General features: G+C 30.8%; 2 protein-coding genes, 1 long non-coding RNA gene and 1 pseudogene across 4 annotated transcripts; 1 reads left to right on the top strand and 3 right to left on the bottom strand.

The window, feature by feature from the left end:
- Positions 1-470: 470 nt before the first annotated feature.
- LOC129885423 (purple acid phosphatase 2-like) lies at positions 471-3645 on the bottom strand (annotated as a pseudogene).
- Positions 3646-9791: 6146 nt separating this feature from the next.
- Positions 9792-14295, bottom strand: LOC129885418 (purple acid phosphatase 2). The gene is made up of 8 exons (XM_055959687.1): positions 13959-14295; positions 12737-12937; positions 12535-12646; positions 11891-12120; positions 11118-11256; positions 10524-10744; positions 10318-10439; positions 9792-10224 (listed from the first exon to the last, which is right to left on the bottom strand). Exons 1-8 carry the CDS (start codon positions 14145-14147, stop codon positions 10026-10028), a joined length of 1413 nt encoding a protein of 470 aa, XP_055815662.1. The 5' UTR covers positions 14148-14295; the 3' UTR covers positions 9792-10025.
- Positions 14296-21724: 7429 nt separating this feature from the next.
- LOC129884470 (uncharacterized) lies at positions 21725-22663 on the bottom strand. Its single transcript, XR_008765953.1, has 3 exons — positions 22564-22663; positions 22125-22300; positions 21725-21929 (listed from the first exon to the last, which is right to left on the bottom strand). It is a non-coding gene; the product is annotated as an uncharacterized LOC129884470 (long non-coding RNA).
- Positions 22664-23352: 689 nt separating this feature from the next.
- On the top strand, positions 23353-26974 carry LOC129885417 (E3 ubiquitin-protein ligase RSL1-like). Of its 2 annotated transcripts, none has more exons than XM_055959686.1 (2): positions 23353-24364; positions 24686-24814. In XM_055959686.1, the coding sequence occupies exons 1-2, from the start codon at positions 23748-23750 to the stop codon at positions 24723-24725; spliced, it is 657 nt and encodes a 218-aa protein (XP_055815661.1). In that variant the 5' UTR covers positions 23353-23747; the 3' UTR covers positions 24726-24814. The 2 variants fall into 2 exon arrangements, with proteins under 2 accessions (XP_055815661.1, XP_055815660.1); XM_055959685.1 differs by lacking the exon at positions 24686-24814 and adding an exon at positions 26447-26974 and having other exon boundaries at positions 23356-24364.
- Positions 26975-27615: the final 641 nt, after the last annotated feature.

The raw sequence follows: 27615 nt of genomic DNA, 5'->3' as shown, positions 1-27615 counted from the left end.
ATACCTTGCAGGATAATATTTTGTTCAACATATTCTCTGTGTACCAGCTGCATATGAAAACTGGATAGCCCACTAGCTGGTTTTGCCTCTATATGTCTCGTTAGGAAATATATATACAACGAAGTATATATGCAGTCTTATTCGTACTTTGTATTAGGAAACAAGCCTCTATATGTCTCATTTGGAAACACATTTTCAAAAATCACGTTTGCAACTCAATTGACAACCTAATTCACATCGATACTTGGATAAATGAGTAACTATGAACACATATATGTCCTTCAATTTTCTTTTATGACGTTATTTTGTTTTCCTCTCACAAGGACCCGACATGGACGTTGTAAAAATATGAAGTAGCAAGAGCTTGAAATGATGATTTTTGTTGGTTTCAGGCTAAGCAACAAAATTACAGAATACTACATAAGAAAAGGAAAGAAAAGAAAAGAAATATGAAATCTCGTGTATATTCATCATGATTTGGCTGCTATGGACTCATCAACTGGATGCCAAAAACGGTTATTAACCCATATTTTATCAGCTTCCACGTCATATCCATCTTGATTACGATGCCAATTATAATAAACATGAGTTCTATTCTTGATCCCAAGAGTGGATGTATTATTCCTCCTGTATTAAGGTTAGTAAATCAGAAACTATAAAGATGAAAATAAAAAAAAATATTTGAGTCCACATAATTCACTGTATGTCCTTAAGAAATTTAATCCCCTCACTGTACCCGAAGTTATGGATTATTTTCTCCCAAGATAAAACGGATAAACTATTAAAGAAGTAGCGGTACCTCAAACTTCAATAATTTCAGCGAACTCAAAAGCCAGCAATAAAATCACACAAAGACTCAATTTTGTTTGTACGAAAATATATGCAGAAGATGAAGAAATTCAATGTTTAAAAATGAGAGAAAAATCCTCTATTTATAGACAATAAATGGTAGTGTGAACATGTATTTATTTTGGCTTATCGAAAAAGTAACAACTATTCGCAAAAGTCACAACCTTTCAGAAAAGTCGCAACTTTTCAAAAAAAAATCACAACTTTTTGGAAAAGTCACAACCTTTCGAAACGGACACAACTCTTTAAAAAGGCACAACCTTTCTTAAAGGTCACAACCTTTTATTTTCCATTCACATCTTTAAAACCCAACAACATGTCCACAACTGGCCTTGTGGAACACAGAGTAAGCTGGTTGTGGCTCTGACATGCTGAAATTAGTGTAGAAGATATCTGATTAGTTGTCTTACAAAATGCAAGTACAATAGATAAACAAGTTTCTAGACTTAGATTAATCAATACTTGGTGGCTAAACCTTCGAGGTTTCCTCCATCACCGATAGTAATATAAATTGGAGCAGACTGATCACCAATAGGAGTGCACTCTCCATTGACAACATTGTAGGCCACATTAGATATCCTTTCCTGAAACACAATAAAAATTAGATCTTTTTATAAAAAGATACCACTATAAGTCTCACTTTGGCTACATATGAACTGTATGAGCTGTACCGTTCGCTCATAAGCATGAACATGACCTGCAAAAACCATATCCACTTTGTACTGTACAAACCATGGCTCATACATTACACTCATGGTTTCCCCTTCCATATAGTGATTGTTGTAGCTGTTATACCATGGAAAATGTACAAGAACAAACAGCCATGGAGTCTCAGTCCAGTTAACCTTTGGTAGCTCATCCTCAAGCCATTTAAATTGAGGAGTGTATTTGCCTAAAATTTGAAATGGAACAAGGAACTGTAAGAAAATAGACAAATCCATAGTACACTTGGACTGAAATTTGCTACTACACTAAGATTTCTTCCAAGAACTGGAAAAGTAGAAGACTTGATCACTTTTTCAGGTCGACAAATTCTATTTCCACACTAACGAAGATGCAAGAAAAAAAATTGAACACCACGGCTTAACTCAAATCAATGTGTATTAAGTAGTACTCTCTAGAATGTCATATCCTTACCATATGCTGAATATGAGGATAAAACTATGATATATGCTGAAGCTCGGTTGATTGAATACCAAAGTGGAGATGTGCTGTTTGATGCTTTATACGGGACATGATACCGATGAGTGTAGGGCTTGAAGGGTTTTGTTTACCCCTGCAGGTAGTATCAAAATGTATTTATCAAAATTCCATTGGAAAACCATCTAAAATCCAGAAATGCATTCTTTCTGTTCATCCGTTTAAGCTAAGAGGGTGTTAACACGGAGTTTCTTTATTCTCAATTGTTGAAGTTCCAGAAATGCATTTAATCTCAATGAGCTAATATTACGGTATCACTTACAATTTCAGGAGCAAAATCTATCTCATGATTCCCTGCTGTCCAAATCCAAGGTTGATAAGCAGAACTTCTTTCTGCAAACCTTCCCCAAGTGTCCCATCTGTTATTGTCATGATTTGGATACTTATCTGCGTAAGATATGTCCCCTACGAACAACACTGCTTGACCCTTAATTGGATTTAATTCATAATGTGTGAGTGTCTTGTTTGAGTCGAAACTCTGACCAAGATCCCCTGAAATGAAATGCAGGGTTGACTAATAAACGCCACACAAATGATAACAAAAACAAGCAATGGTAAAATAACCTAAGAAAGCTCCAACAGCAATAATTTGGTTGGAATTGTTACCTATAAGACCAAATGTATAGGGTACATCAGGCCCAACTTCAGGAGGAGTTACGAACCAGAAGGTTCGTGCCACATGCTCAATCCCAATCTTATAAGTAGTATTTGGTATCGAACTGCAAAAGGAGTATTAAATACATTGTAAGTTTGAGCATCCCAATATTTTGTTCAAGGAATGAAAAAAAGAATGTTAACCTTCAAATGTTTGATAGTGCAGTGGTGAATGTAACCAGATGTATAGTTATAAAATTTGCAGGTAGTAACTTTTCCATTGGCTTTATTCTTTAGCTTGCTTTTCTCACTCCAGTATACTACCGTACTTGAACCACGTTCATCCATAGTCACCCATGAAATAATTACCGCCTTTCCCACGTGATCTCCTTGTGTTATATGAACCTTATAAAGAAACCCCAAACAGAATCAATTGGCAAATAAACAAAATTCCATGAAAGTGACAAGCATACACAAAACTTATTACATCTGATAAAAAAATTTAAACACTATTATCCCATATTTTTCACAATGATTTATATGTGAACAAAAACAGTAAAGTTTTGACAAATATTAAAACAAGAGAGTTTCTTCAATAATGACTTGGTCGAAAGTAGTAAATGAGGCGAATAAGTAGCTAACATAAACTACTACCATACAAAGCACCCGGCATTTCTTCGAAGGCTATCATTTGTAGGATGAGAGAGGCTAATCTGCCTCCTTGGCACTTAGCTCTGAAGATGTTGGTTAAAAGCTCTAACTGAAAAGAAATACAAATTGCTAAATACAAAAAGAAGGATAATTTGAAGAAACCTGTTGAGGCGCATTATATCCAGGAGGGACACTGAAGACATCACTATCCAGAGGCATATCAATAGTCTTCTCAACTTTCCTAACGAAACTACAGGTGACTCCACCATTGCATAAAACTGACTCATTCAGAATAAAACCCAGAACAACTAGAATACAGCACCCAAAAAATCCCATTCTTAAGACACCCATCTTTTGGGAAAACCCAACTTTCACATTAACCAATAACCATGAGTAGCAACTCCAATATATAGGCATCCAGGAAATACTCCCTCTAAAGAAAAAAAACTCCAATTATTTTAACTGTCATGCTTACTAAAAACAACATGTTCAAAATGTTGGAAAATAGCACACAGCGGAAGCATTTCAGAATCATACTGTTTAAATGAATTATAGACAACAATCACAAATACATATCACATACAAACTATGTTGAAAATTAACTCAAGAAATACCTCTTGAAGCGTAAACAAATATTTTGAAGCAAGTCAGACTCCAGTTCTACGGTCTTCTACAGTGATCCCAAATTAATTAACAACTAAACTCTCTCAATACTTTGGTGGGCAAGTATCGTATAGAAAATTGATTGTCTTTTTATGTTATTTCTATGTTAGGAGAAACCCTGTTTATAGAGATTTCTTCCGATACAAAAAGGAGAAGAAAATCTACATTATTCTTGGAAAAAAAAGCCCGCGTGCTTCCTCCTTTTCTCTAGAAATAGGATTCTGAGTTCTAGTTAAATACGAGTAACCACAGAATAAATTACTGAGGCTTCTTATTATGGAAATAATTTCAAAAATTAATTTGAATTATTCTTACCATAATAAATTACAGATTATTCCACTAAAAATTCGTAATTGCACTAGTCTATTTATATTTCAAATTCCCCATTAAACACTTAAGTAATTCTCTATGTTAAGATTACAGATACTCATCAATAAATTAAATTACTGACGAATTTAATTCAAAGATTAATTTTCTTTAGAGCAATACTTAACTTATTTCATGTGCCCGATTCATAAATCTACCGGCCGGATTTGCACATGAAAACTTATAAGCTTCTCATAAAAAAATGTATCATCAATCTCTATATTGAGACATGGATTTCATCAACTAACTAATTATTTCACCAATATATATTATTATCATCCAATCTACCAGGCATATTGACACAGAATCTCACTTTTTAATAAATCAAAACGATAATTAATAAATACAGATCATAATTGTTATATCAAGATTGAGAATATAAGTTCATTTAATAGTTTAGAGAATATGTTTTTATCAGTCAATCTAAAACATCTATCTCTACTCGGTCTCGTTCAATACATACAAAATGCACTAGCACGGGAAGTTAGAACTACATCATTATCATAATCAAGATAAATTATATTTAATCTCGTGCTACAATCTTTCTGATGGTTTGTCCAAATTCTCATCTACGATTGTAAACTATAACTTTTAACTTATAAGAACCGATGATTTAATCTTCTTTGTATAAGCTCAAACTCTATACACCAAATCATCTACTATATAAGTTGAGGACACATATATGACAAAATAATCTATTTAATGTAACACTTTATTGAATTAAATAAATAAATAAATAATTGTTCAATAAATAATATTATATCTAAACGCATAGTTAATAGTATATCCTAAATATAAAACAGTTGTCATTTTAGAAAATCAAAACATAATTCATGATTAGTTTCCACATTTGGTCTTATTCAATAAATATGGAGGTGCACAAAAATTAATTTATATATGAATTAATAATTATAATGTGGATAATATGAATTAATAAAATTTAAATCGGTCAAAAGTTTAGTTAGGAGAAGGATCCTTAAATCTCGTTTCATAATAATGCAATCTAAATACTTTATGTTGAATAAAATTCCATATTGGTATTAAAGATTCTCATTATTAAGGTTGTCCCATGTCTAAACACGACATTCTTCCGTTCAATTGTACGATGTGTCGCACCCTTTTTATTCATGAAAAATATTACAGTTTGTTTGATGATATTATATTGTATTATTAATTTAAATATTATGTTTTTTTTGAATGTTACTTAAATTTTATTGTATTGGATCGTTAATTCATCTTTATATAACTATAAAATTCATTGTTTCTTTACTTGTTATCCAATAATTATAGTTTTATCTTTTACCGTTTTTATGATGGCTCTCTATATTGTATCTTATTTTTCTTGTAAGATTTATACTTCAAATTACTAATATCTGACATGATCATATAACGATGGGCAGTGGCGGAGCTAGAATTTTCAATCAGAGGGTTTAAAATCTGAAGAAGTAGACACCAACTAGCCGAAGGGGGTTCGACATCTACTATTTATACATAAAAATTACTTTAACCATGTATAACTAGTATAATTTTTCACCGAAGGGGATTCAGATGAACCTCCTAACCACCATGTGGCTCCTCCCCTGACGATGGAAACGATACAATTTATATAAATATTATATTTATCAAAATAAGATACATAGTACAATATAATAAATTTTAAAATAATACATAACAATTATCAAAACAAGGCCTTATGACTATGATGTCCAAATTAATTTGTATGTATCTTCAGTAATTTTATCATTATCAACTACTTTTAGTGGATATAAATATCAAATAACTATGCACTTAGAGAATATTATTTTTTTTGCTCATATATTTAATATATTTAAAAAACGTTTGTCCACTATGTATTATGCTCAGTGATTATTGATTAGATTAACGCTCCACATGAGTCCTATTATTTATTTATTACTTATTCATAAAGTCATGTATTATATAAAAACAAAAAAGATGTCAAATGGGGAAAAAGTTTTCGGCGACGTGCGATTTCCTCACCAAATTTATTAATATTAAAACTTATACATTATGATTTGTGGTTATTAATTTACTCATATGATATGTCTAAGGCATGTTTTTGTCGTTGATTAATTAATATTAAAATTTATATATTTGTTATTGACTTGTTTATATCATATTTCTACTGTATAGAAGAGTCATCTGATGCAGAATCGATGCGGGAGGAAGAAGCGGAGATGATGATGAATGACATATTTGTAATTATATTGTCAATACAAGGCTAAATAATAATTGTATAATTAATCGTCAAAATAAAAATGGAAAAATTATCAAATTACAAGCCTTATATTTTTATATTTTTAATTATTCCCTACTATTTATAAAAATTTCAAAAATTCCTCTTTTGATACGTAGAAATGATGATGATATACTGCGATTTGATACATAAGTCATTTTCATGATACATCGCTAGTTGATACAAACCAAACACAAAATGTATCAGTAAAACGTAAGTTTTACAGCTATTTTTGTTGTGTTCATGATATATTAGGTGTTTTGAGTTGATTCATAAGTTTTATTGATATTATAATGTTTGATTTGTATCAACTAGCGATGTATCATAAAAAGGACTTATGTATCAAATCGTGATGTATCAGCGTCATTCGTATGTATCAGAAATCTGGAAAAAAAGGAGGGAATTCGAGTAATTATCAAAAAAATTGGGACAAATTATAATTGGATTTTTTTACTATGAAATTTAAGTAAAATACCCAATAAAAATCTAGAAGAATACATACATGTCATTATACTTTTGATATTGGCCCATAAGAATATTTTTATGGAAAACTTACATAAATATGCTCTATTAAAAAAATATTTACCATTTATAACAATTATAATTTCTTTTTGCTGAACACTTATAATACATTTATAATATTATTTTAATACACATTACATAAAATAATTTATAAAACACATATAATACAAATTTTATTAATGGATAATATATTTATCACATGATTTAATTCACTTATAATACATTGTGTCAATTTCTTACCAAACAAGCATAATATATTTTAAAACATTTATAATATATTTATATTGCATGCATAATTCACTTTTAATACAAGTGCAGGCTTATCATAGTATTACTATATATTGCTATAAATGATAATAAATAAAAAGTATCACTATAATCAGTAATTAATTATTAAAAAATATTAACCCAAGTAATTTTTCCTTCTATACTTGTGTTAAAATGAAGAGTTTCTATTGGTGAATTTTTGACAAACAATAATAAGTGTTAAGCTTGTTTGGACATGTTTTAGAAAGTAAAGTTTTGAACTAATTTAAAATAAAATGTGTGTGAATAGTTACTTTTTTGTTCCTAAAAATATTCTTAAGGATTACTGCGTAAACATGTTTTTTAGTATTATGTTACATAATATGACCATTACTAAAGTTCGTATTTTGATTATTAAAATATAAAAATGATGTATCAATATTTTTTATTTAATTTTAAAAAATGTCAAATTTGGCGACTAAAAGAGAAAATAATGTTTGACTATCAAGAAATTGTTAATTTTGATAATGTATATATCGAACGATTTAAAATTCATTTTTTTAATTTTATGTAGGATATTTTCTTAATATCAAATATGATAAAATATTTAATAGAGAAAATTTAAAGAAAAAAGTTCAATATTCAATATCTAAGGAATACTAAAATACAAACTATAGAAAAATGATGAGTTTAAAAATAAAAAAGAACAACAAAAGAAAAGGAAGAGAAAAACTAAAAAATAAATAAAGGAAGAAACAATCGAAAAAAGAAAAACAAGTATGTTGGTTATTTTGTGGGGTAAGATTCAGAGTTTTTTTTACGGTATGATATTTGGAGTTCACTATCAAAAAAATTTATTAATGTAATTTAAAATTTAATATTAAGATAATTGTTATTTTATTTCATTAGATTATGAGTTAGCATATTTCTCATTCGAGAAGTATATAAAATGTTGATATCTTTAAAAAAAAATCATCGATATTCATGGAATTAAAAGTCAATTTTTTAATAAATACTTTTAATATTATAATCAAAATAAATAGAAGTATTTCTACTTATCGAAGACAATAATAAAATGTATCACAAAATTCATCGACAAAGCAAACCACAAACAAATTATATATGAATTGAAGTAACAGAAATTTGAAAGGCTTTAAAACGGTCTTTACATATTGGTTGATTAAAGATTTGTATATTATCATATGCAAAGTTTGTGGTGTAAATATTACAAAAAGAAAATAAAAATATTGTGGAAAATAAATACCATTTACGAAATATATGAAGATCGATGAATTTTTTCAAAGATATCAACATTTTATATACTTTTCGAACTAGAAATATGCTAACTCATAATTTAACGTAATTCTCTATTCCATTGCTGCATAGAATATTAAAATTTAGCTTTTTCAAGTTGAATTGTAAACGACGTATAGATGTCATATGAATACGTGAAATAAATTATAGAATAATATATTAAAGTTGTTCACTAAAAAAATATGTGAAATTATATTGGGTCCTAGTAATATGTCTAAGGGATGAAACAGCACCATCCACGTGTGTATAGGCATTCTCCCCCTATATTTTTGGATCTCTTTTGGACTGCTTTTTCCGTAAGTCTTTTTTCTCTAACTTTGACAAATTTAAAATACTCCCTCTGTTCCCTATCCCACATTAACTGGATTCTTGAAATAATGCATATTTATTAAGGAAAAAATTTTATGGTACAAATTGAACATTATTTTCTATCTTTATTCTTTTAGTAATTGTCAAATTATTCTTGAAATAAAAATAACTTAGAGTAAAATCATAAATATGAACAATTAACTATCTTGAACTTATCACTTAGAAAATATGAATGAAGGGTAAGAATGAAACAAAAATTCAAACATTTATCTTGAACGTTAAACAATTCAATTATTTTGAATTATGAAAAAACTCCAAAATTTCAGAAAGAGTATAATATTATGATCAATTTGTAAGTTCGATTTTTTATTTATATTGTTTCCAAGTGTAAGCTGATTTAACCATCAGCCGTTAGACACCCATGTAAATTAATTTATAATTTGAGAAAATAGCTTATAATAAGAGTTATAATTGATATATAAATAATACTAGCACTGATATGCTAAAGTTAACCGTCTCACCATGTTAAATTAAACATAGTAATAATTTATTATCCATCGATATAATCACAACTAGTTTATTACTATAAGACAAGATGATGGCAAGCCAATGCAAGCATGTCCCAACACGAAAATGAGTCGGTTTAGTAACAAAATTATCGAAGTTTTATTATATAAACACAATTATAATTCAATTACTGCAAATAGTATTTGTAATAGTGAAAATCCCATTAATCGTGTATAATTCCTTGAAAATTGTACACCCACTAGCCATTTGGAAACACGTTTGCAACTTAATTCGACAACCTAAATCACATTCATACTTGGATAAATGAGTAACTATGAAAAAATATATGTCCTTCAATTTTCCTTTTACAACGTTTTATTCGTTTTTCCTCACAACGGCTCTTCTGCTACGCCCCAAGATGGACGTTTTACAAATTATGAGGCAGGAAAAGCTTGAAATGAAATTTATTGGTTGCAGAGTACTAAGCAACAAGTACACAATGTTACAAAGGAAAATGAAAGAAAAGAAGGATGAAATCTCGTGTATATCATCATGATTTGGCTGCTGTGGACTCATCAACTGGATGCCAAAAACGGTTGTTAACCCATATCTTATCAGCTTCCACAGCATATCCATCTTGATTACGATGCCAACTATAATAAGCATGAGTTCTATTCTTGATCGCGAGAGTGGCATGTCCAAAACTGGCCTCGCGGAAGGCAGAGTACGCTGGCTGTGGCTCTGTCATGCTGAAATTAGTGTAGAAGATATCTGATTAGCTGTCTGACAGAAACGTCAATCACAACAAATAAAGCAAATTTCTAGACTTAGATTAATCTTACTTGGTGGCTAGGCCTTCAAGATTTCCTCCATCACCGATTGTTATATAAATTGGAGCAGATTGATCTTTAATAGGACTGCATTCTCCATTGACAACGTTGTAGGCCACATTAGATATCCGTTCCTGAAACACAATAAGAATTTAGATCTTCTATAACAGCTATGATTTTTCACTTGAGCTACAGATAACTGGATGAGTTGTATATACCGTTCGTTCATAAGCATGAACATGACCCGCAAAAACCATATCCACTTTGTACTGTACAAACCATGGCTCATACATTACTCTCATGGTTTCTCCTTCCATATAGTGATAGTTGTAGCTGTTATACCATGGGGAATGTACTAGAACAATCAGCCACGGAGTCTCAGTCCTGTTAACCTTTGGTAACTCTTCCTCGAGCCATTTAAATTGAGGAGTGTATTTTCCTAGAAAATGGAAAAAAGAAAAGGAACTTGAAAGAAAATAAACAAATCCTTGATCCTAAATTTTCAAAATAGATGCCTCTCCTGAATAACCTTTACTAGAGATCAAGAAAATGTACTCATAGACTTTTTTGGAAGCAAGGCGAATGTGAACGAAAGATGGACATGAATAAAATGTCACCATGAGACTATGGACTGAAATTTGGTACTACATAAAGACTTCTTAATTCTTCAAGAACTGGAAAGTAACAGACTGTAGATGATATTTCCTGGTTGAGTACTTCTCTGTCCACACTAAAGAAGAGGAAAAGTGAAAGCAAAAAACCAGTTCATAACTAAATGCTCAGTATCATTCACATGAATTCCGTATCCTTACCATATGCTGAATATGAGGATAAAACTATGATATATGCTGAAGCACGCTTGATTGAATACCAAAGTGGAGATGTGCTGTTTGATGCTCTAAATGGGACATGATACCGATGAGTGTAGGGCTTGAATGGTTTTGTTTCCCCCTGCAGGCAGTATCAGAATGTATTCATCAAAATTCCATACAAAACCATCTAAAATCTAAGAGGTTAATATTAAAAATACGGAAAATCATTTTCAAAAAAATACGGGAAAACTCAAATTGTCTTTTTTTTGCTTTAGAGTTCAATCAATTAACTATATAACCATATTGGTTCTCTCTAAAGCATGCATGCTTGCTCATTATTAGTCTCTCTCAATCTAGTCATTTTTTAGCATGCAAGATGAATCTCATGCCACTTCCTTTGCAAAGTTGGGCAAATGTCTATCTATTCTTTTGTCAAAACACAGAGAGATGCCAGCTTCAATAAAATCATTGAACTCAAACTAGAAACAGAGAGCAGAATCTCTGGTTAAGGTAAACTAATATTGTGAAGAATGTAGGATTCATGCAAGTATTCTTTCTGTTCATACACTGAAGCAAGAGAATGTTAACATAGAGTTTCTTCTCAATCGGCTGAAGGTCAAGAAATGCATCAAAACATTTCTGTATGAGCTAATATTAGCAGTTTTGTCATCAGTAAAGATCTATATCTAGCTCACAAGATTAGGTTAAAGCATCCATGAAATACACAAGAAATCAGTTTTAAGCAAGAAAGGAAATAGTATGAAATCACTTACAATTTCAGGAGCAAAATCTAACTCATGATTTCCTGCGGTCCAAATCCAAGGTTGATAAGCAGTACTTCTCTCCACAAACCTTCCCCATGTATCCCATCTTACATTATCATGATTAGGGTAGTTATCAGCATAAGATAGGTCGCCTACAAACAACACTGCTTGCCCCTTGATTGGATTTAATTCATAATGTGTGAGTGTCTTGTTTGAATCGAAACTCTGACCAAGATCCCCTGTAATGAAATGCAGGTTGATTAAGAAACGTCACACAAATGCTAACAATAGCATCAATGCTCTTTAGAAATCACTTTTCATTTTCCTTTGTAAGTATGCAAAGAGGTTCTCACTGAACCACATTCAACATATGCACTGAAGGAGAAGCATGATGTATGTATAATGTTCATGTAACAAAGTTTATGCATTATGCAGATAATGCTGTTTCACACATTAAACTAGAGAATATGCCATCTCTCAATCCTAGATTCAGGGTCTAGATCATATTTACATCAACATAATTCTGCAAACCCTCTTTATTTTGGTACTGTATGAGAAAGCACAATATCAATGAAACTTCAAAAGCAGTGTGTAAAATAACCTAAGAAAGCTCCCCAAAGTTCTAACAGCAATAATTTGGTTGAAATTGTTACCTATAAGACCAAACGTATAGGGTACATCAGGGCCAACTTCTGGAGGAGTTGTGAACCAGAAGGTTCGTGACACGTGCCCAACCCCAATCTTATAGTAGTATTTGGTATCGAACTGCAAGGAGTATTAAATCCATTGTAAGTTTGAGCATCATTGGAACCAAAATTATCCCCCCAAAAAAGGGAATGAAAGAAGAATATTCACCTTCAAATGTTTGATAGTGCAGTGGTGGATGTAACCAGACGTATAGTTATAATATTTGTAGGTAGTAACTTTTCCACTGGCCTTATTCTTTTGCTTGCTTTTCTCACTCCAGTATACTACTGTACTTGAACCAGGTTTATCCATAGTCACCCATGAAACAATTACAGCCTTTCCCACATGATCTCCTTGTGTTATGTGAACCTTATAAAGAAACGCCAAACAGAATCAATTGGCAAATAAAGCAAATTTCATGAATGAGACAAGCATAAACAAAATTTGCTACATCTGATAAACTCTTTAAAAACTATCGCATAATAGAGGCAGGTGCAGCATTTGTCCAATGGGTTTAACTGAACCCAGAATTTCGACTGATTTAACTTAATGTGGTGCACCGTGTCCATCGTATTACTAGCCTTATTCATGTAGTTTCTTGCTTTTATTATTTGTTACCATTTGTTGTTTATTATGTTTAGGTGATTCCACTATTTTGTTGATGTTATTGTTCCTATATGCTCTGTGCTGCTCTCCTATAAGTTTTCATGTTTTCTTCACTGCTTTGTTTTGCTTTATTTGAGCACAAGGTCTTTTGAAAATAGACTCTCTGTCTCTACAAGGTAGGGCTTCATACACTCTGCCCTCCCCAAAATTCACTTTATGGAATTTCACTAGGAAGATTGTTGATGTTGATTTATATGTGGAAAGACGGTAAAATTTTGACAAATATTAAAACAAAAAGTTCTTCAATAATGGCTTGATAGAAAGTCATAAATAAGGCACCAGATAAGAAGCTAACATAAACGAATGCCATCTACCGTACAGATGCACTCCGTGGGCGGCCTTCAAAGGCTATCACTCGTAGGACGAGAAGCTAACCTAAGCCCATACCTTCCAACCTGCCTCCTTGGGACTTGGCACTGAAAATGATTTTCTGAACCCATAACTTCAATTTCAAGAGTACTATGAGTTTAGTGGATCCCAAAAATATCTACTTTTCTATTCCTATGTTTTTCTTAGACCCGCAAGACCCATTAACCCTCTCACGCATTAACAAAATCATAAAGTAAAAGTAACATTAAACAAAAACGAAAAGTGCATCAAAATATCAATAAAAAATTCAACAACACACAGCAAGATCAATGATGCATCAGAAGTGTTTGTTAAAAGCTCTAACTGAATAAATGCAAATTGGAAAACGGAAAAGGAAAGGAGAATTTGAAGATACCTGTTGAGGCGCATTACATCCAGGAGGGACACTGAAAACATCACTATCCAGAGGCATATCAATTGTTTTCTCAACTTTCCTAACAAAACTACTGGTGACTCCACAATTGCATAAAACTGACTCATTCAGAATCAAACCCAGAACAACAAGAATGCAATACCCAAAAAATCTCATTTTTGACACACACATCTTTTGGGAAAACTCAACTTTCACATTAATCAAGAGTAGGAGCTGCTATATATATGCATCCTTAAGATACCTGTATTCCCAGTATATACGTCTAGAGTTACGGGGAATATTCTGATTTTATACGATGATAGGTACTCCTTGAGTCCCAAATTATTAAGTTAACTAACCAACAGTTAAAGATATAACTTTTCATAATATTCACAAGAGAAAATTACAATTTATACCGATTTTGTTTTAATTTATTTGTTTACTTTTCTTTATCATCCCTTCAAAATATAAAAAGTAAACATACAAAAAAAAAATTAATAGGAGTTCAACACTTACTACATAACTAAAATATAATTTTGTTCATGTATATATAGTATAATTTTTCAATAGAGAGAGTTCGGATGAATCCCTTACAATACCCTAGTTCCCCTCATGTCTACGTGACATGCTTAAAATCACAAAGATTAAAATATAATTTAATATATTTCGCATATCTTTAATTTAAAACTATAAAATTTAAAAGTTTTTTATTTTCTTAAATCTCATGTCAAGTCGCCATAACAATATTTCGTAAGAAAGTTGTGTGAATAGATTGACCTTGACAATGATTAATTACTCAAGTTCGTATTTTATCTTTGTTATCTTTTCTCAATAATCAGAAATAATTATCTCGAAAGCTCTATAAACGTCTAATTACATCTTGAAACGGATGAAGTAATAATTTTCTCGTATGATTTTTTGAATAGAATTAATTTGAGACGAGTATTTAGAGTATATGTATCAAGTCAACGAACTTGAGTAGTCGCCAATCGATACTATTTGGATTGGGACTTTACCAATGGGAAACGCAGAAAAATAAAAGAGCTATAATCATAGGCGACAATAAATTGAGTTGACTTCACAACTAACGAGAAATTCGCTGTTATCACATTAGATACATCGCGTTAGAACCCAATGTGCCCATCTTAGAAGGTGGATCATCTTTGAACCAATGACAATGACGTCCACATGCGACTTTGTATCACAATATATATTTTTTTCTAAATAAATTTATCAATATACAGTATAGAACTTATCTTAAAACTATTAGTAAATTTTATCGAATTTGTAATAGTGTAATTATCATTATAACTTCACTTTTGATTAAACTTATGAGAGAGGTACTATCAAGTTCATGCAGAATGTAGGACAAGAGATAAAATATTTTTTGATAAATTAATGAAGGTGCGGATAAATTAACTTATACATAAATTGATATATATAAAAATAATCTAATAACTATAATATGAATCATATGAATTAATAAAACTTAAATTAGTCAAACGTTAAGTAGGGTTTCAGTTGTCAAATGCAATGCATGAAGAAGGTATCTCATTTTATAACCATACAAATTACAGTCTCAATATTTATGTTGAATAGACTTCCTTTTCGGCTTTAACTCTATCATTCTACCATATTCGCATTAAAGGCGTACTAAATAATTTTTTATCTTTACTTATCTATTTTAACATATTAAGAACAAAAAATAATTTTCTTATTTTATATATAACATTAATTATTCTTATCTCAAATTTATTGAGATCATACATTAATTAATACTATAATAAAGTATCTCCTTTATTTATTATTTCATAAAAATTGTGCAAATCTATCGTGACCGATGTGAACGAAGGGAGTAAGACTTAGGATGCATTTCTTCTCACATTTATTGATATTTTTTGTTTTTAATTTATTTGTTTTACTTTTTATCTTAATCTATTTTAAGAAGAATATATATATTTTTTTTTTATAATTTTCTTATCTCAACTTTTCACATGACATATTTAAAATCATAAAATTCAAAAGTTTATTTACTTTCTTAAACTTTGTATCAAATCAAAATTGAACAAATAAAAATTACGAGGAAGTCGCATTATTTAGACCATCCTTTTTCTAGCGAAGTTTCTTTTTTTAACTTTACCAAAAGAAAATAAAATTGAACGTATCCTGTTGGATCACTTAATTGAAAATGTTTTCTTTAACTAGATACTTCTATAAAACTTTTTGTAGAAGTCATTTGCTTCGACAACTAGGTTAAGCAGGAAATTACTTGCACTAAACTGTTCCTTTCTTTTTCCATCTAAACATTAAATATTCTATTTTAATTTATTTATTTAATTTTAATTTGATATAAAATTTAAATAAATAAAAAATATTTTTAAATTAAAAATATATAAAATATAATAAATTATTAATTTTAAGCATATTATGTAAAAAAAATTGATATTAAAGAATTGCGCAAAAAAAGATATTTTTTTAAATGAAAAAATAAAGTAAGATAAATAACATGAAACAAATATTATGGTAGGCACTAGACTATAGGACAGTTACATGTCTCACAAGACAACTCTTTTGGGGAAACGTGATATTCCAATATGTGAGGTCCCCATTGAACAATAAAAAGACGATCCAAGAAAGAAAGAGAAAAGATGAAAACAAGCTGCAAAGCAATTATAAGTTACAATTATGCTACGGGTGGCGAGCATTTGTCATTTGTAGAAAAAAGTTATGAGCAGTGCAAATAGAATCAATTTGGATTGGTTGAAGTCAGTGGCTCGCAATCCTACAAATAGGACCCTCGGTTCTCATTTTAAAGCTATAATTTAAAATTTATGAATTTTGAATTTATTATTAAATTATATTTTAATTTAATAATTGAGTTTGTAATTAAATATTTTTATATATATACGTAATAGATTTTTATAATACAAATATAGAATCTAATCAAAAGTTAATGGATTTATCCAAACATGTAGCCTGCTTACTAACAAAGAGCAGTGGAAGTAATTCACAGACGGTAGAGGTATGTAATTATAAAGAAAAATAGAGCTTGAGTAATACGGTGAAATTTATTCAAGTAAACGATAAAAATTTTCACTATGATGATATTATATTGTTTCTCTCAGATGTTATATTTTTGACATTAGAAAGATTGGATGTTCTCTTCAAGGAAGGATGTCTTCTTACAACATCTTAACTCTTGGTTTCAGAACAACCTCCTCTTTCTGTCAACACGTTGTTGGTAGACAATCGGTCCAATACTACTAGACCATGTTCTACTACATGTCATGATGCTTCCGCAGCTGCCCTCTCACTTGTGAGTCCTCTAAGGCTAGACTTTAACAGCGACGTAGTCTGAAATTTTAAGAAAAAAGTAATTCTATATATAAGAATTTGTTCTTGCATGCACTGCATACTTTTGAGCCCAATTCCCACCGAGCTACGCTCACTTCTCGTCAAATTTGAGTTTTTTTAATATCTTACTGATTTTAAGCTGGCTACAATTAAAAAAAAAGATGCGGAAGCAAGGAATCAAACATGGCCACTGCAGTACGGGTAACTATTGGTTCTAAGGATGTTCAAAATACTATATATTGTTATTCCTGTATCAAAATTAACAAATTAAAAACAATAAAGATGAAAATAAAATAGTATTCGAATCGACAAAAATCACTGTGTGTTCATAAAGAATTTAAACCTATCATTGTACCCGATATTATGAACTATTTTCTTCCAAGATAAAACGGATAAATAATTAAAAAAGTAGCGGTACCTCAAACTTCAATAATTTCAGCGAACTCAAAAGCCAGCAACAAAATCACAAAAAGAATCAACTTTGTTTGTAAGAAAATCTATGCATAAGAGGGAGAAATTCGATGTTTAAAAATGAGAGGAAAATCCTCTATTTATAGACAACACAGGGTAGTGTGAACAAGTGCTTATTGTGGCTTATCCGAAAAGTCACAACCCTTCGAAAAAGTCACAACCTTTTAGAAAAGTAGCAACTCTTCCAAAAAATTAATAATTTTTTGGAAAAGTCACAACCTTTTGGAAAGTCACAATCCTTTGAAAAAGGCACAATATTTTCGTAAAAGTTGCAACAAAAATCAAAAGAGTAGAGGAAAGAAAAGTCAAAAAGGAAGAAACATACGCAACAACTTTTGACACAAAAAAACGCATAGAAACCGTCCAACAACGCGTAAAATTTTTACGCGTTTTCTTCCTCCTATAAATAGAGGGTCTCGTACCCTCATTTAATTCATTCAGAAAATAGAGAGAGTAAGAATACAAAGAGAGTTATACACCAAGATAAATATTGTAGTCTTGAGTGTCCTCTTTAATAGTTGTTCCTTTTATAAGAGAGAAGTGTTTATTGTTGTTTTCTCCTTATATTTGAGAGCAATGTACTCTCATATTATCATAGTAAAATTCTTTTACCCCGTGGTTTTTCCCCTCTATCTGTTTGAGGGGTTTTCACGTAAAATTCTCGTGTCTAATTTATTTTCAATATTAATCATATCAAACTTTAGTTGTGGTGCTTTCTCCCCCTAACAAAAGTCGCAACCTTTTATTTCCCATTCACACTTTTAAAACCCAACATATATATCAATATAATGTAAGATTTGACCTATATATTGTAATTTTCCGATGAAACTGACACCTCCGACGAAATTGACACCACCATAGCTTGTATGATAACCCGAGGATGCTTCCACAGCACCTTGCTCTTTGTACGTATGCCACTTTCACTATAAACATAATATAATATCTTTTACGCAAAAAAAAAACAAAAAAAAAACAAGAACAACAATAATATATTCTTCATTCTTGAGCTGTAAAGAGACTTTTGAAATACGAGGAACCAGTAAAGCGAGAGTGTAAAAAAATGTTTTTACATTCAAGTCAACTATAAGATAATTATATGAAACTTTCTTTATAAGCATTATTTGGTAATGTTGTGAATAAAGAAAAATGGTAATTAACCGTAGGGCAAAGAAAAGTGATTATCCCGAAAGTCTCAACCACGGTGTTGGGCCGATGAAGAAGAAGTAAGAAAAAATTACTTAATTAAGTGATTTTTAAAAATTAATTACTAATTTTAGCGATATTTTTTATTTATTACAATTTATAGCAATACTTAGCAATATTATGATAAATCTACACTTGTATTAAAAGTGAATTATGCATACAATATAAATGTATTATAAGTGTTTTAAAATATATATTATGTTTGTGTAGTAAGAAATTGACATAATGTATTATAAATCTATTAAAGTATATGATAAATATATTATCTATCTATAAAACTTGTATTATATATGTTTTATAAATAGTTCTCTGCAATATGTATTAAAACTGTATTATAAATGTATTATAAGTGTTCAGTGATTTTTTTTTTATTGTTATAGATGGTAAATATTTTCTTAATATTGTATATTTATGTAAGTTTCCCAAAAAGTAATATACCATTGCGAGAATGTTCAGCTTCGCGATCCAGCCCAATTGAGCTCTTGAGGCCACCGTGTTGGGCTGGAAAAAAATGAATTCTAATCAATCTCCCCCAACCACGAGCTGGACTGGGCCAGTCCTATGGGCTTAACTAATAGTTTGAAGGGAAAATTAAGCGGATAAGCAAATATATATTAGTTAATATAGCTACAGTTTAATTGAATGACCATTCGCCACTAATTTACAATCATAATTATGTGGCCCACAACCAAAATTGTATAAATCGGCTCCCAATTGTATAAATTCAGAATTTGTATAATCCAGTTCCTAATTGTATAAATCCAGAATTTTCCAAATTGTATAAATTCAGAATTTGTATATGCTTACCCTAACTTATATATAATTATCCTGTTGATATATTTGATTTGTATAAGTTTTAAAAACTTTCCAAATGTATAAATACATAATTTGTATATACTTACCCTATTTGTATATTGACAAGCGAATTATACAAACGGAAATGCCCACAACAAAGAAACTATAGTTATGGAGCATAATTAGGCAAATTGTAGCTAAAGAGCATAATTAAGATACTTATATTAGCTATTTGTGAAATTTCCTCTAGTTTCAAATATATACAATAAAACAATTCGTTTACAACATATAGTCATATTTTTATTTACATAAAAAATAGTCAAAAGTCATACAAAGTATATACGGATTATATAGTATAACTTACTTATATATGAGCTAGATAATGATTATACATTATGATACACTCAAAAATTTGAATATTGATAAACTATGTGTACACTTACTATTCAATCTCGATTAACTCAAAATCACCCTTTAAACAATCCCAAATTTTATAAATCAAATCTTATCGATGTTTCGAGTCTTTTAATATATAATTCGCTCAAAACAATTCACATTTGAGGTACGTCGAATTTTAAAGAAAATGGGGAAGCAACAGAGATGGAGGAGGACCAAGAATGCAGCAGAAGAAGAAGATGTAAACTCGGACTTGCACTTCGGCTGCAATAAACAAGACCGAATGACCATTTTTTTTTTTTGTAAATTTTGTAAATCAGGGTAAGAAGATGGTAAGTATAGTTTATGGGCTGACATTTTAAATAATTTTCCATCAAAATAAATAGTATTACACAGAGATTATGATAGGGTTTCTTACATAAATATAAATGTACAGGCAACAAAAAGATGCTAATCATACATAATTTCAGTGTAAAACTTACTATCTAGATTATTTGTACTAATCCAGGGTAACGTTGACGTTACTTGAGCAGTTAACTCCGTTATATGGTCAGCTCTCTGCCTTGCACAAAATTGAGGTGAAACGTTCAAAACATATCAATACCGTAGCCGATATCCCTTTCCCCTTATATAATTAAAAAGAATTTAAAATACTCTCTTATTCCCCTTTTTAAAGGATGAAATTATGGAAGTGTAGATTAAACTTGGGAGCTCTGTCACATTTAAATGTGTTTGAAGTGGTGCAATAGCTGCAAACTTGAAAAGCAACAGAAAAACGTAGTTAGCTTTTGAAACAATTTGAATTAGCATAGCCATAGTCTATGAGAATATTGACTCAACTATTTATGTTAGTATTTTTCTCTGCCTCATGTGACTCAATTTTATACAGCATTTCTCAACTGCTCCTCAAGTATGGAACAAAGGAGTCATGGATAAGTTATTCATGTATTAAATTTGGTTCAAGGAATATCATATTTGGTATTATTTTTTTATATGTATAAAATTAATATTATATTTGATTTGTAATTCAGAAACCCATATAACTAATACATGTATAATTAATGAGGTAATTTATGTATTATTTTAAAAATTTTTACCTAAATATACATCTTATTTTTTCATAATCTCTAAAATTTTCTATCATTTAAAAAAATTACAAAAATTCTCTCTAGGATACATTCCTCCCCTTTCGCTGATACATCTTGCCCCTCTCGGATACATCTCTATCCCCTCTCGGATACATCACTATCCCCTTTCGGATACATTCCGCCCTCTCAGATCCGCATGTATGTTGATGTATTTGAAATTCTTTAATTTAAAGAGACTTTTGTAATGTGAAAAAGAGTAGAAAAACAATGTTATTAGCTCTTAACACTATAAAATTTATGTAAATTTTACATAATTTTTTGCAGTATAGAAAATATAATAACTAAACCTTGTATAACTAATATTTGCACAATATAGATTATAGAAGATAGAATAATTATAACAAAAAATGTGACTTATTGAGATCTCAAATTCAAAACTTAGTAAAGATAAAAAAAAGACTAGATAATTCTTACTCCCTGTTCTAAACTCGGTGAAAAGAGTTATCTGATCCTTTCATATAAAATAGCATATAGCAAATTAAAGAGAGGAAGAGAGGTAGGATAAAAAGAATAAATAGAAAACAGCATGGGGTCATTGAAGGAGAAGCACAACCACTCCGGTAATTGGGACGACCAACTCGTCTTGTAGCAGAAAGTGGCACAACACCTACATATGTCCACATAAAAACACAATCAGATTAAAGTATAAACACATCACTTTTTCTATTTGCACTAAACAAGTAATTTAATTACGTATTAATTAATCATCGTACTTTAATTGGCTTATTATAAACATATGTAAATTTTTTGCCGCCATAATTATACCAGAAGAAACAGGAAAGTAAACAGCTAGCAAACTAACCTGCACTTGATGAAACGGCAACCTTTAATAAGTTGAACAAAGCAGCGACACTGAGGACACCTCTTCCACTTATTACGCTCAGCAAGCTCACCAAAAGCGACGTCGTCTTTATCCCTCAATTCCCCACTCTCCTCACATTGAAATCCAGCATGCCATGGAAGCAAAATATACAAGTCCTATATCATAAAACCGTAAAGCAAGTATTCACTCAATCGTATTAATATTAATTACATTATGTCCCGTAACAATTCAATCACCCAATAAAACAAAACCTTTTACAGAAGCATATTGATAAACTAAAAAGAATTTGATTTTGAACTCCTATATAATTTGTATTAGGACATCTATGATTAGTATTTTATTTTTATTTTTAAAAAAATAAGACGGTTCTATTTACTGTAGCTTTCGTTTGTTTTTTGTTAGGACTCTTACTACTCACCTTTATTTTCCAAAAATAAGGAAATTTTTACTTTGCCAAAAATATGACAGCCAAAAATCACGAGAAAATTTTATTTTCTAAAAAAACTCACGATAGTTTTTTATTTTCCAAAATATATTATTATTGTTTATGTTATAAACATGAAAAAATGGTAAATGACAATTTTATAGCTATTACAAAGCATTTTAATGAATGCCAAAAAATTCAATCAACTTTTCAATGATTTTCATGCTTTTAATATGGTATAAAATTTAGTGATATAGGTAAAGAGTGTCATATTTTAATTAATTTAAGGTGAATAAGTTATATTTCTCTTTCATATACCGTATATTCCGGTGCACTTTACTAATATACCAAGAAATAGAAAATAGGAATGATCGCAGAAGTTTCCTACATTTGTGAACCTATATTTTCTCACTAATTCAATGAAGCAAAAAGATTTTGCACCTTACCAAATCTTTTTCTCCTATATGAGTACGTGAAAAGCTGAATGAAGTTTCTTAGAAAATGCAAAGATGCCCTTCCTTGTAATTTTCGAGTATATACAAGGGTGAAAAAAGTAGATTTTATTTTCAAAATGAAAAAAATTAATACTTGAAAGTGGAGTGATTTTTGATTTTTTTTGTGAATACTGTGAAATGAAAATAACTTTTTACTATTTTTTCAATCAAAATTTTATAATTAAGCGTATTTTTTGGAGTTTATTTCAAATATATATATATATATATATATATATATATATATATATATATATATAAAAATCCATAATCAAATGTCCCCTTAAACTATAGGGGTCTTCTTTTCGTGTCCTATAAGTTCATTGTCTTATGATAAATTTAAATTTAGCCTAAGTATTAAATGATAAAAAATAGTATAAATAATCAACATGAGTTATGATGCAGTGAAAATACTGCTTATTGAAATGATCCGACAGAAAACCCCCAAAAAAGTTATAAGAGTAACTTATAAATAAACAAAATTTGTTTTGACATTATTCCAATTCCAAGAAAGTATCTCTAATTTGAAAAAGAGGCATAACTGCAAAAGTCGTACGTGAAAGGAAATTTTCGAGAAAATGTTGCTCCTACTATACTATAAGAAGAAGACATACAAGGACCCTTTCTTTGCTCACACAAAAAGTACTTAAAAAACTCAAAACACTCCGTCACAATTTGACACTGATCATGGGAAACACACAGCAAAAATTTGGCCAAAATCACTCAGAACAAGAATTGCCAGTGACAGAATTACCAGATGAATCATTCACTTGCGAAATTTGCATCGAGCCTATGTTGTTACCGAATAAAAAATTCAAGAATCAGAATTTCTGTGTTCATCCGTTCTGTATCGACTGTGTGGTAAAATACATCACCGTCAAGCTTGAGGACAACGTCGGCAACATTCCTTGTCCGTCTCTGAGCTGTGATCAATTTTTGGACCCAATTTCTTGCCGGAATCTTGTGGGACCTCAGCTGTTTGTTAAATGGTCCGACGTGTTGTGTGAATCTTCTGTTTTAGGGTTAGCGCAGTGTTACTGTCCGAATCGGAATTGTTCGGCTTTGATTTTGGATGAGTGTGGTGGGAATGTGAAGCGATCGCAGTGCCCAAATTGCAAGAGGAACTTTTGCTTTCAGTGTAAGCTTCCATGGCATGCTGGATTTCGGTGTGAAGAGAGTCGGGAATGGAGGGACTCAAACGACGTCGTTTTTGGTGCGGTTGCTGAACGTAACAAGTGGAAAAGGTGTCCACAGTGTCGACACTTTGTTGAACTTATTGAAGGTTGCAAAATTGTTAAATGCAGGTTAGTTTAATTATTGTTTTATTTGCTCTCCTCTTATACTTCTTAAATTAAGTTTCTTTATCCTTTTCTTAGTGCTGTATTTTAATACAGGTATATGGAAATTTTAATCTTGAAAAAAGCAAAAGAAAAAGAACTTATATTTATGGATTACACTTCTGAGGTTTGCTTGAGTCGAGTTTCTATTAGAAACAATAACTTTACCGGAGTCTGCACCTTTTGGTTCTTTTGCACATTGTTTTAGTAGTGACTGCAAAATTTTTCTAACCCTATAGTAGTAGTAGTTTTGAGGTTTGGTTAATACAATTTTCTTTTGTTTTTTAGAAGAATTAGGGAGAAACATATACCAGAACAGATCGGGTAGAGGTCTTGGATTTAATAATTTCTACGTACATTGATCCTGAAAAGTATAAGTCCCAACACGAGGGTGCAATCTTGAAGATCTAATTCAATCTCTGTTCCATTCTCAATGGTTGGTTGGCCAGGATGCTTTGGTTTATCGGATACGTACGATCCATCCTCCCCAGACCCTAAACCGGGTATGTTGTTGTTGTTGAATTGGAATTGGTTCGAATAGAGCGGAAGTTTGGGATTTAAGCACAGATGATTGATTGATAAGGTTTTAACTCCTCGGAAAGTATGTGGACAGAGTAGACAGGATTTTGAAGACTTGCATTTAGCTATTATAACCAAAAGAGGAAAAAAGAAATACTTGGGCCTCCTGGAATTTGAGGACAAAAAAGTTGTTGTTTGGCAGCAGAATACTTAGCTATCAATAGGTTAATAATCTCTTCTTTCAGACTTTCACCGTATATAAAGTTAGTAATTTTTAAAAGACTTGTATCTCTTTGTTGTGGCATTCCAGTATCTGCTTAATGGGATTTTTAAATGGTACAATATCGATTATTTGAACCAGGACTTACATATTTCTGTATTTTCACAAACATGGATAAATTGCTCACATGCTTCTGATTAGTGAGCTTCAAGATAAGAGATGAAAAGGCCTATAAAACGTTAGACCAATAAATGTTCCACAATGTTAGGCTACAAGTAGGAAGAGCACAGGGAATTAATGGAAGCATTCTGTAGTTCTCTGAGTGGATTTGTACATCTCTGATATGAGCAGAAGATTTATCTGATATATGATTAGAAAGTAATATGAGCAGAAAATTTACCTAATATATCTCTAATGCCACTTAATTGAGATTAAGATGCCGATCATTCTCAGTTTCCACTTATCTGAGGTTTCAATTGCTATCTTTTTCTCTGTTGACATTGATAGGTGTTGATCATATCAATCGTTATAGAATGGAAGGATTGAGAATGAGGACAACATAACATTTGAATTCCCTAAATTAGATCGTGTATCAACTATGTTGATCTGCCAAAGATATTTACTTGTAGTAGGCAGACCTTCTCCTCACATAGTTTTCAAGTGTCCGGCTCTTATTGAATGTGTATTTCCTCACAAATGAAATGCTTATCCTTTTATTTTATTGTGGCTACTGTTTAGTGTTTACGTTTCTTTGGGATAGAAACAAAAGCGAATATAATGACTATGAACACAACGAGGGGATTTTACGTGAGATAATCAAGCTTGGCCTCTGTATATTCAATTTTAGATTTCATTTTCTTGTAGATAACTTATAAAAGAAAAATGTGTCTGTGAAACCAAATTTAATGATCTGGGAGGAAAGAAGTTGCTCGTTAGATCTACATTTTTAAATATACCAGGTTTATGACATAAGATATCAGCATATGTGAGATATTAAGTGTTTTATATTGTTCATGTCTTAATTTCTGAGAGCTCTTCTCATAGTTATGCAATTTGTGTATCGTATCGAGATTCAATATTACTCTTCAATGCAAGTCTTACATTCTTCTGGTTTTGTTCAGTTCTGAGGCCTTGTAAAGGTACACAGGCGTCGAGAAAGATATATTTTGAGTGAATTTGATTGATATGTCATGCTGGTACACTGTTCAAAAATGACTTTCTGATCTTAAACGATTAGAAGAGAAATGTTTCAACTTTCAAGCTTTATATTTTAAATGATTAAATCTGGTTCTCTTTTCATCTGGATGTAGGTGTAGTGCCAATTTCTGCTACAACTGCGGAAAAAGAGTTTATCGACACTGGTGTGGTTGCGATTCTGCTTCCAGGTTCTGCATAAGGGTCGTCCATTGGTTTTCCACTATTTCTGTTCTCCTAGCTATCCTTTTAATCTTCTGGAATTTAAGTACTAAAAAGTCGAAAAACTAGACTCATGTATAGACATTTACTTCTATTTCTTTGAGGTTCAGTGAGAAACGTTAGAATTTTTTTGCTTCGGCGTGTGCACTTGAGGCAGAAAAAATAGCATAAACAAGCCTTGGAAACAGCCTCTGGCAGAAATGCAAGGTAAGGCTGCGTACAATAAACCCTTGTGGTCGGGCCCTTCCCCGGACCTTGCACATAGTAGGAGCTTAAGTGTAATGGGCTGCCCTTAAACAAGAAAACAGAAACCTCAAGAAAGTTTGTACAGATTGAATTTAAGTATAAAGTTCTCATAGATTTTTGACTTGCTGATTCAAATTGTCCAAAACGCATTTTTATGTGAATTTCTGTTGCTTCAAGTTTGCATCTATCACATCCTTTCAAACACATTTTTATGTGAATATTCAAAAGCTTCTTCCAAGCTTCTGCAGTTCCTTATTAGTATGTACGATTAGCATTTACTCCCTCTTGTCCAATATGGTAAAATAGATATCCATTTTTACGTGTCCAATTTGAAAAGTCAAGAGATAAATTATCATTTTAGGACGCGTGTATATATTTGTTCAACTTTATACAAGTTTAAGTATCTAGTTATGCACACCCAAAATTGGAAGGCGTAGTTGAAGCCAAGTTAAATGGCAAGTTTATGTATTATGCTTTATTTAAATGTACACGAAACAAAAATGACACCAAGTTTAATTTTGTTGATGCATTATGCCATTAAATTAAAGTGACAATAATCTCTGAATAATATGAAATTAATTTATTCTGCATTTAATTGAATTTTTGACTTCGTATAAGCAATTCCAAAATGAACATGACACGTTTATGTATGAACAAGACATGTTTATGTATTATGTCTGACTTAAATGTACACAAAACAAAAAATTGACACCAAGTTTAATTTCGTTGATACATTATGCCATTAAATTAAAGTGAAAATAATCTCCGAATAATATGAGATTAATTTATTCCGCATTTAATTGAATTTTTATTTCGT

The sequence above is a fragment of the Solanum dulcamara genome, chromosome 4 (genome assembly GCF_947179165.1).
Source record: "Solanum dulcamara chromosome 4, daSolDulc1.2, whole genome shotgun sequence".
NCBI lineage: Eukaryota > Viridiplantae > Streptophyta > Magnoliopsida > Solanales > Solanaceae > Solanum > Solanum dulcamara.
This window is presented reverse-complemented; position numbering and strand designations above follow the sequence as displayed.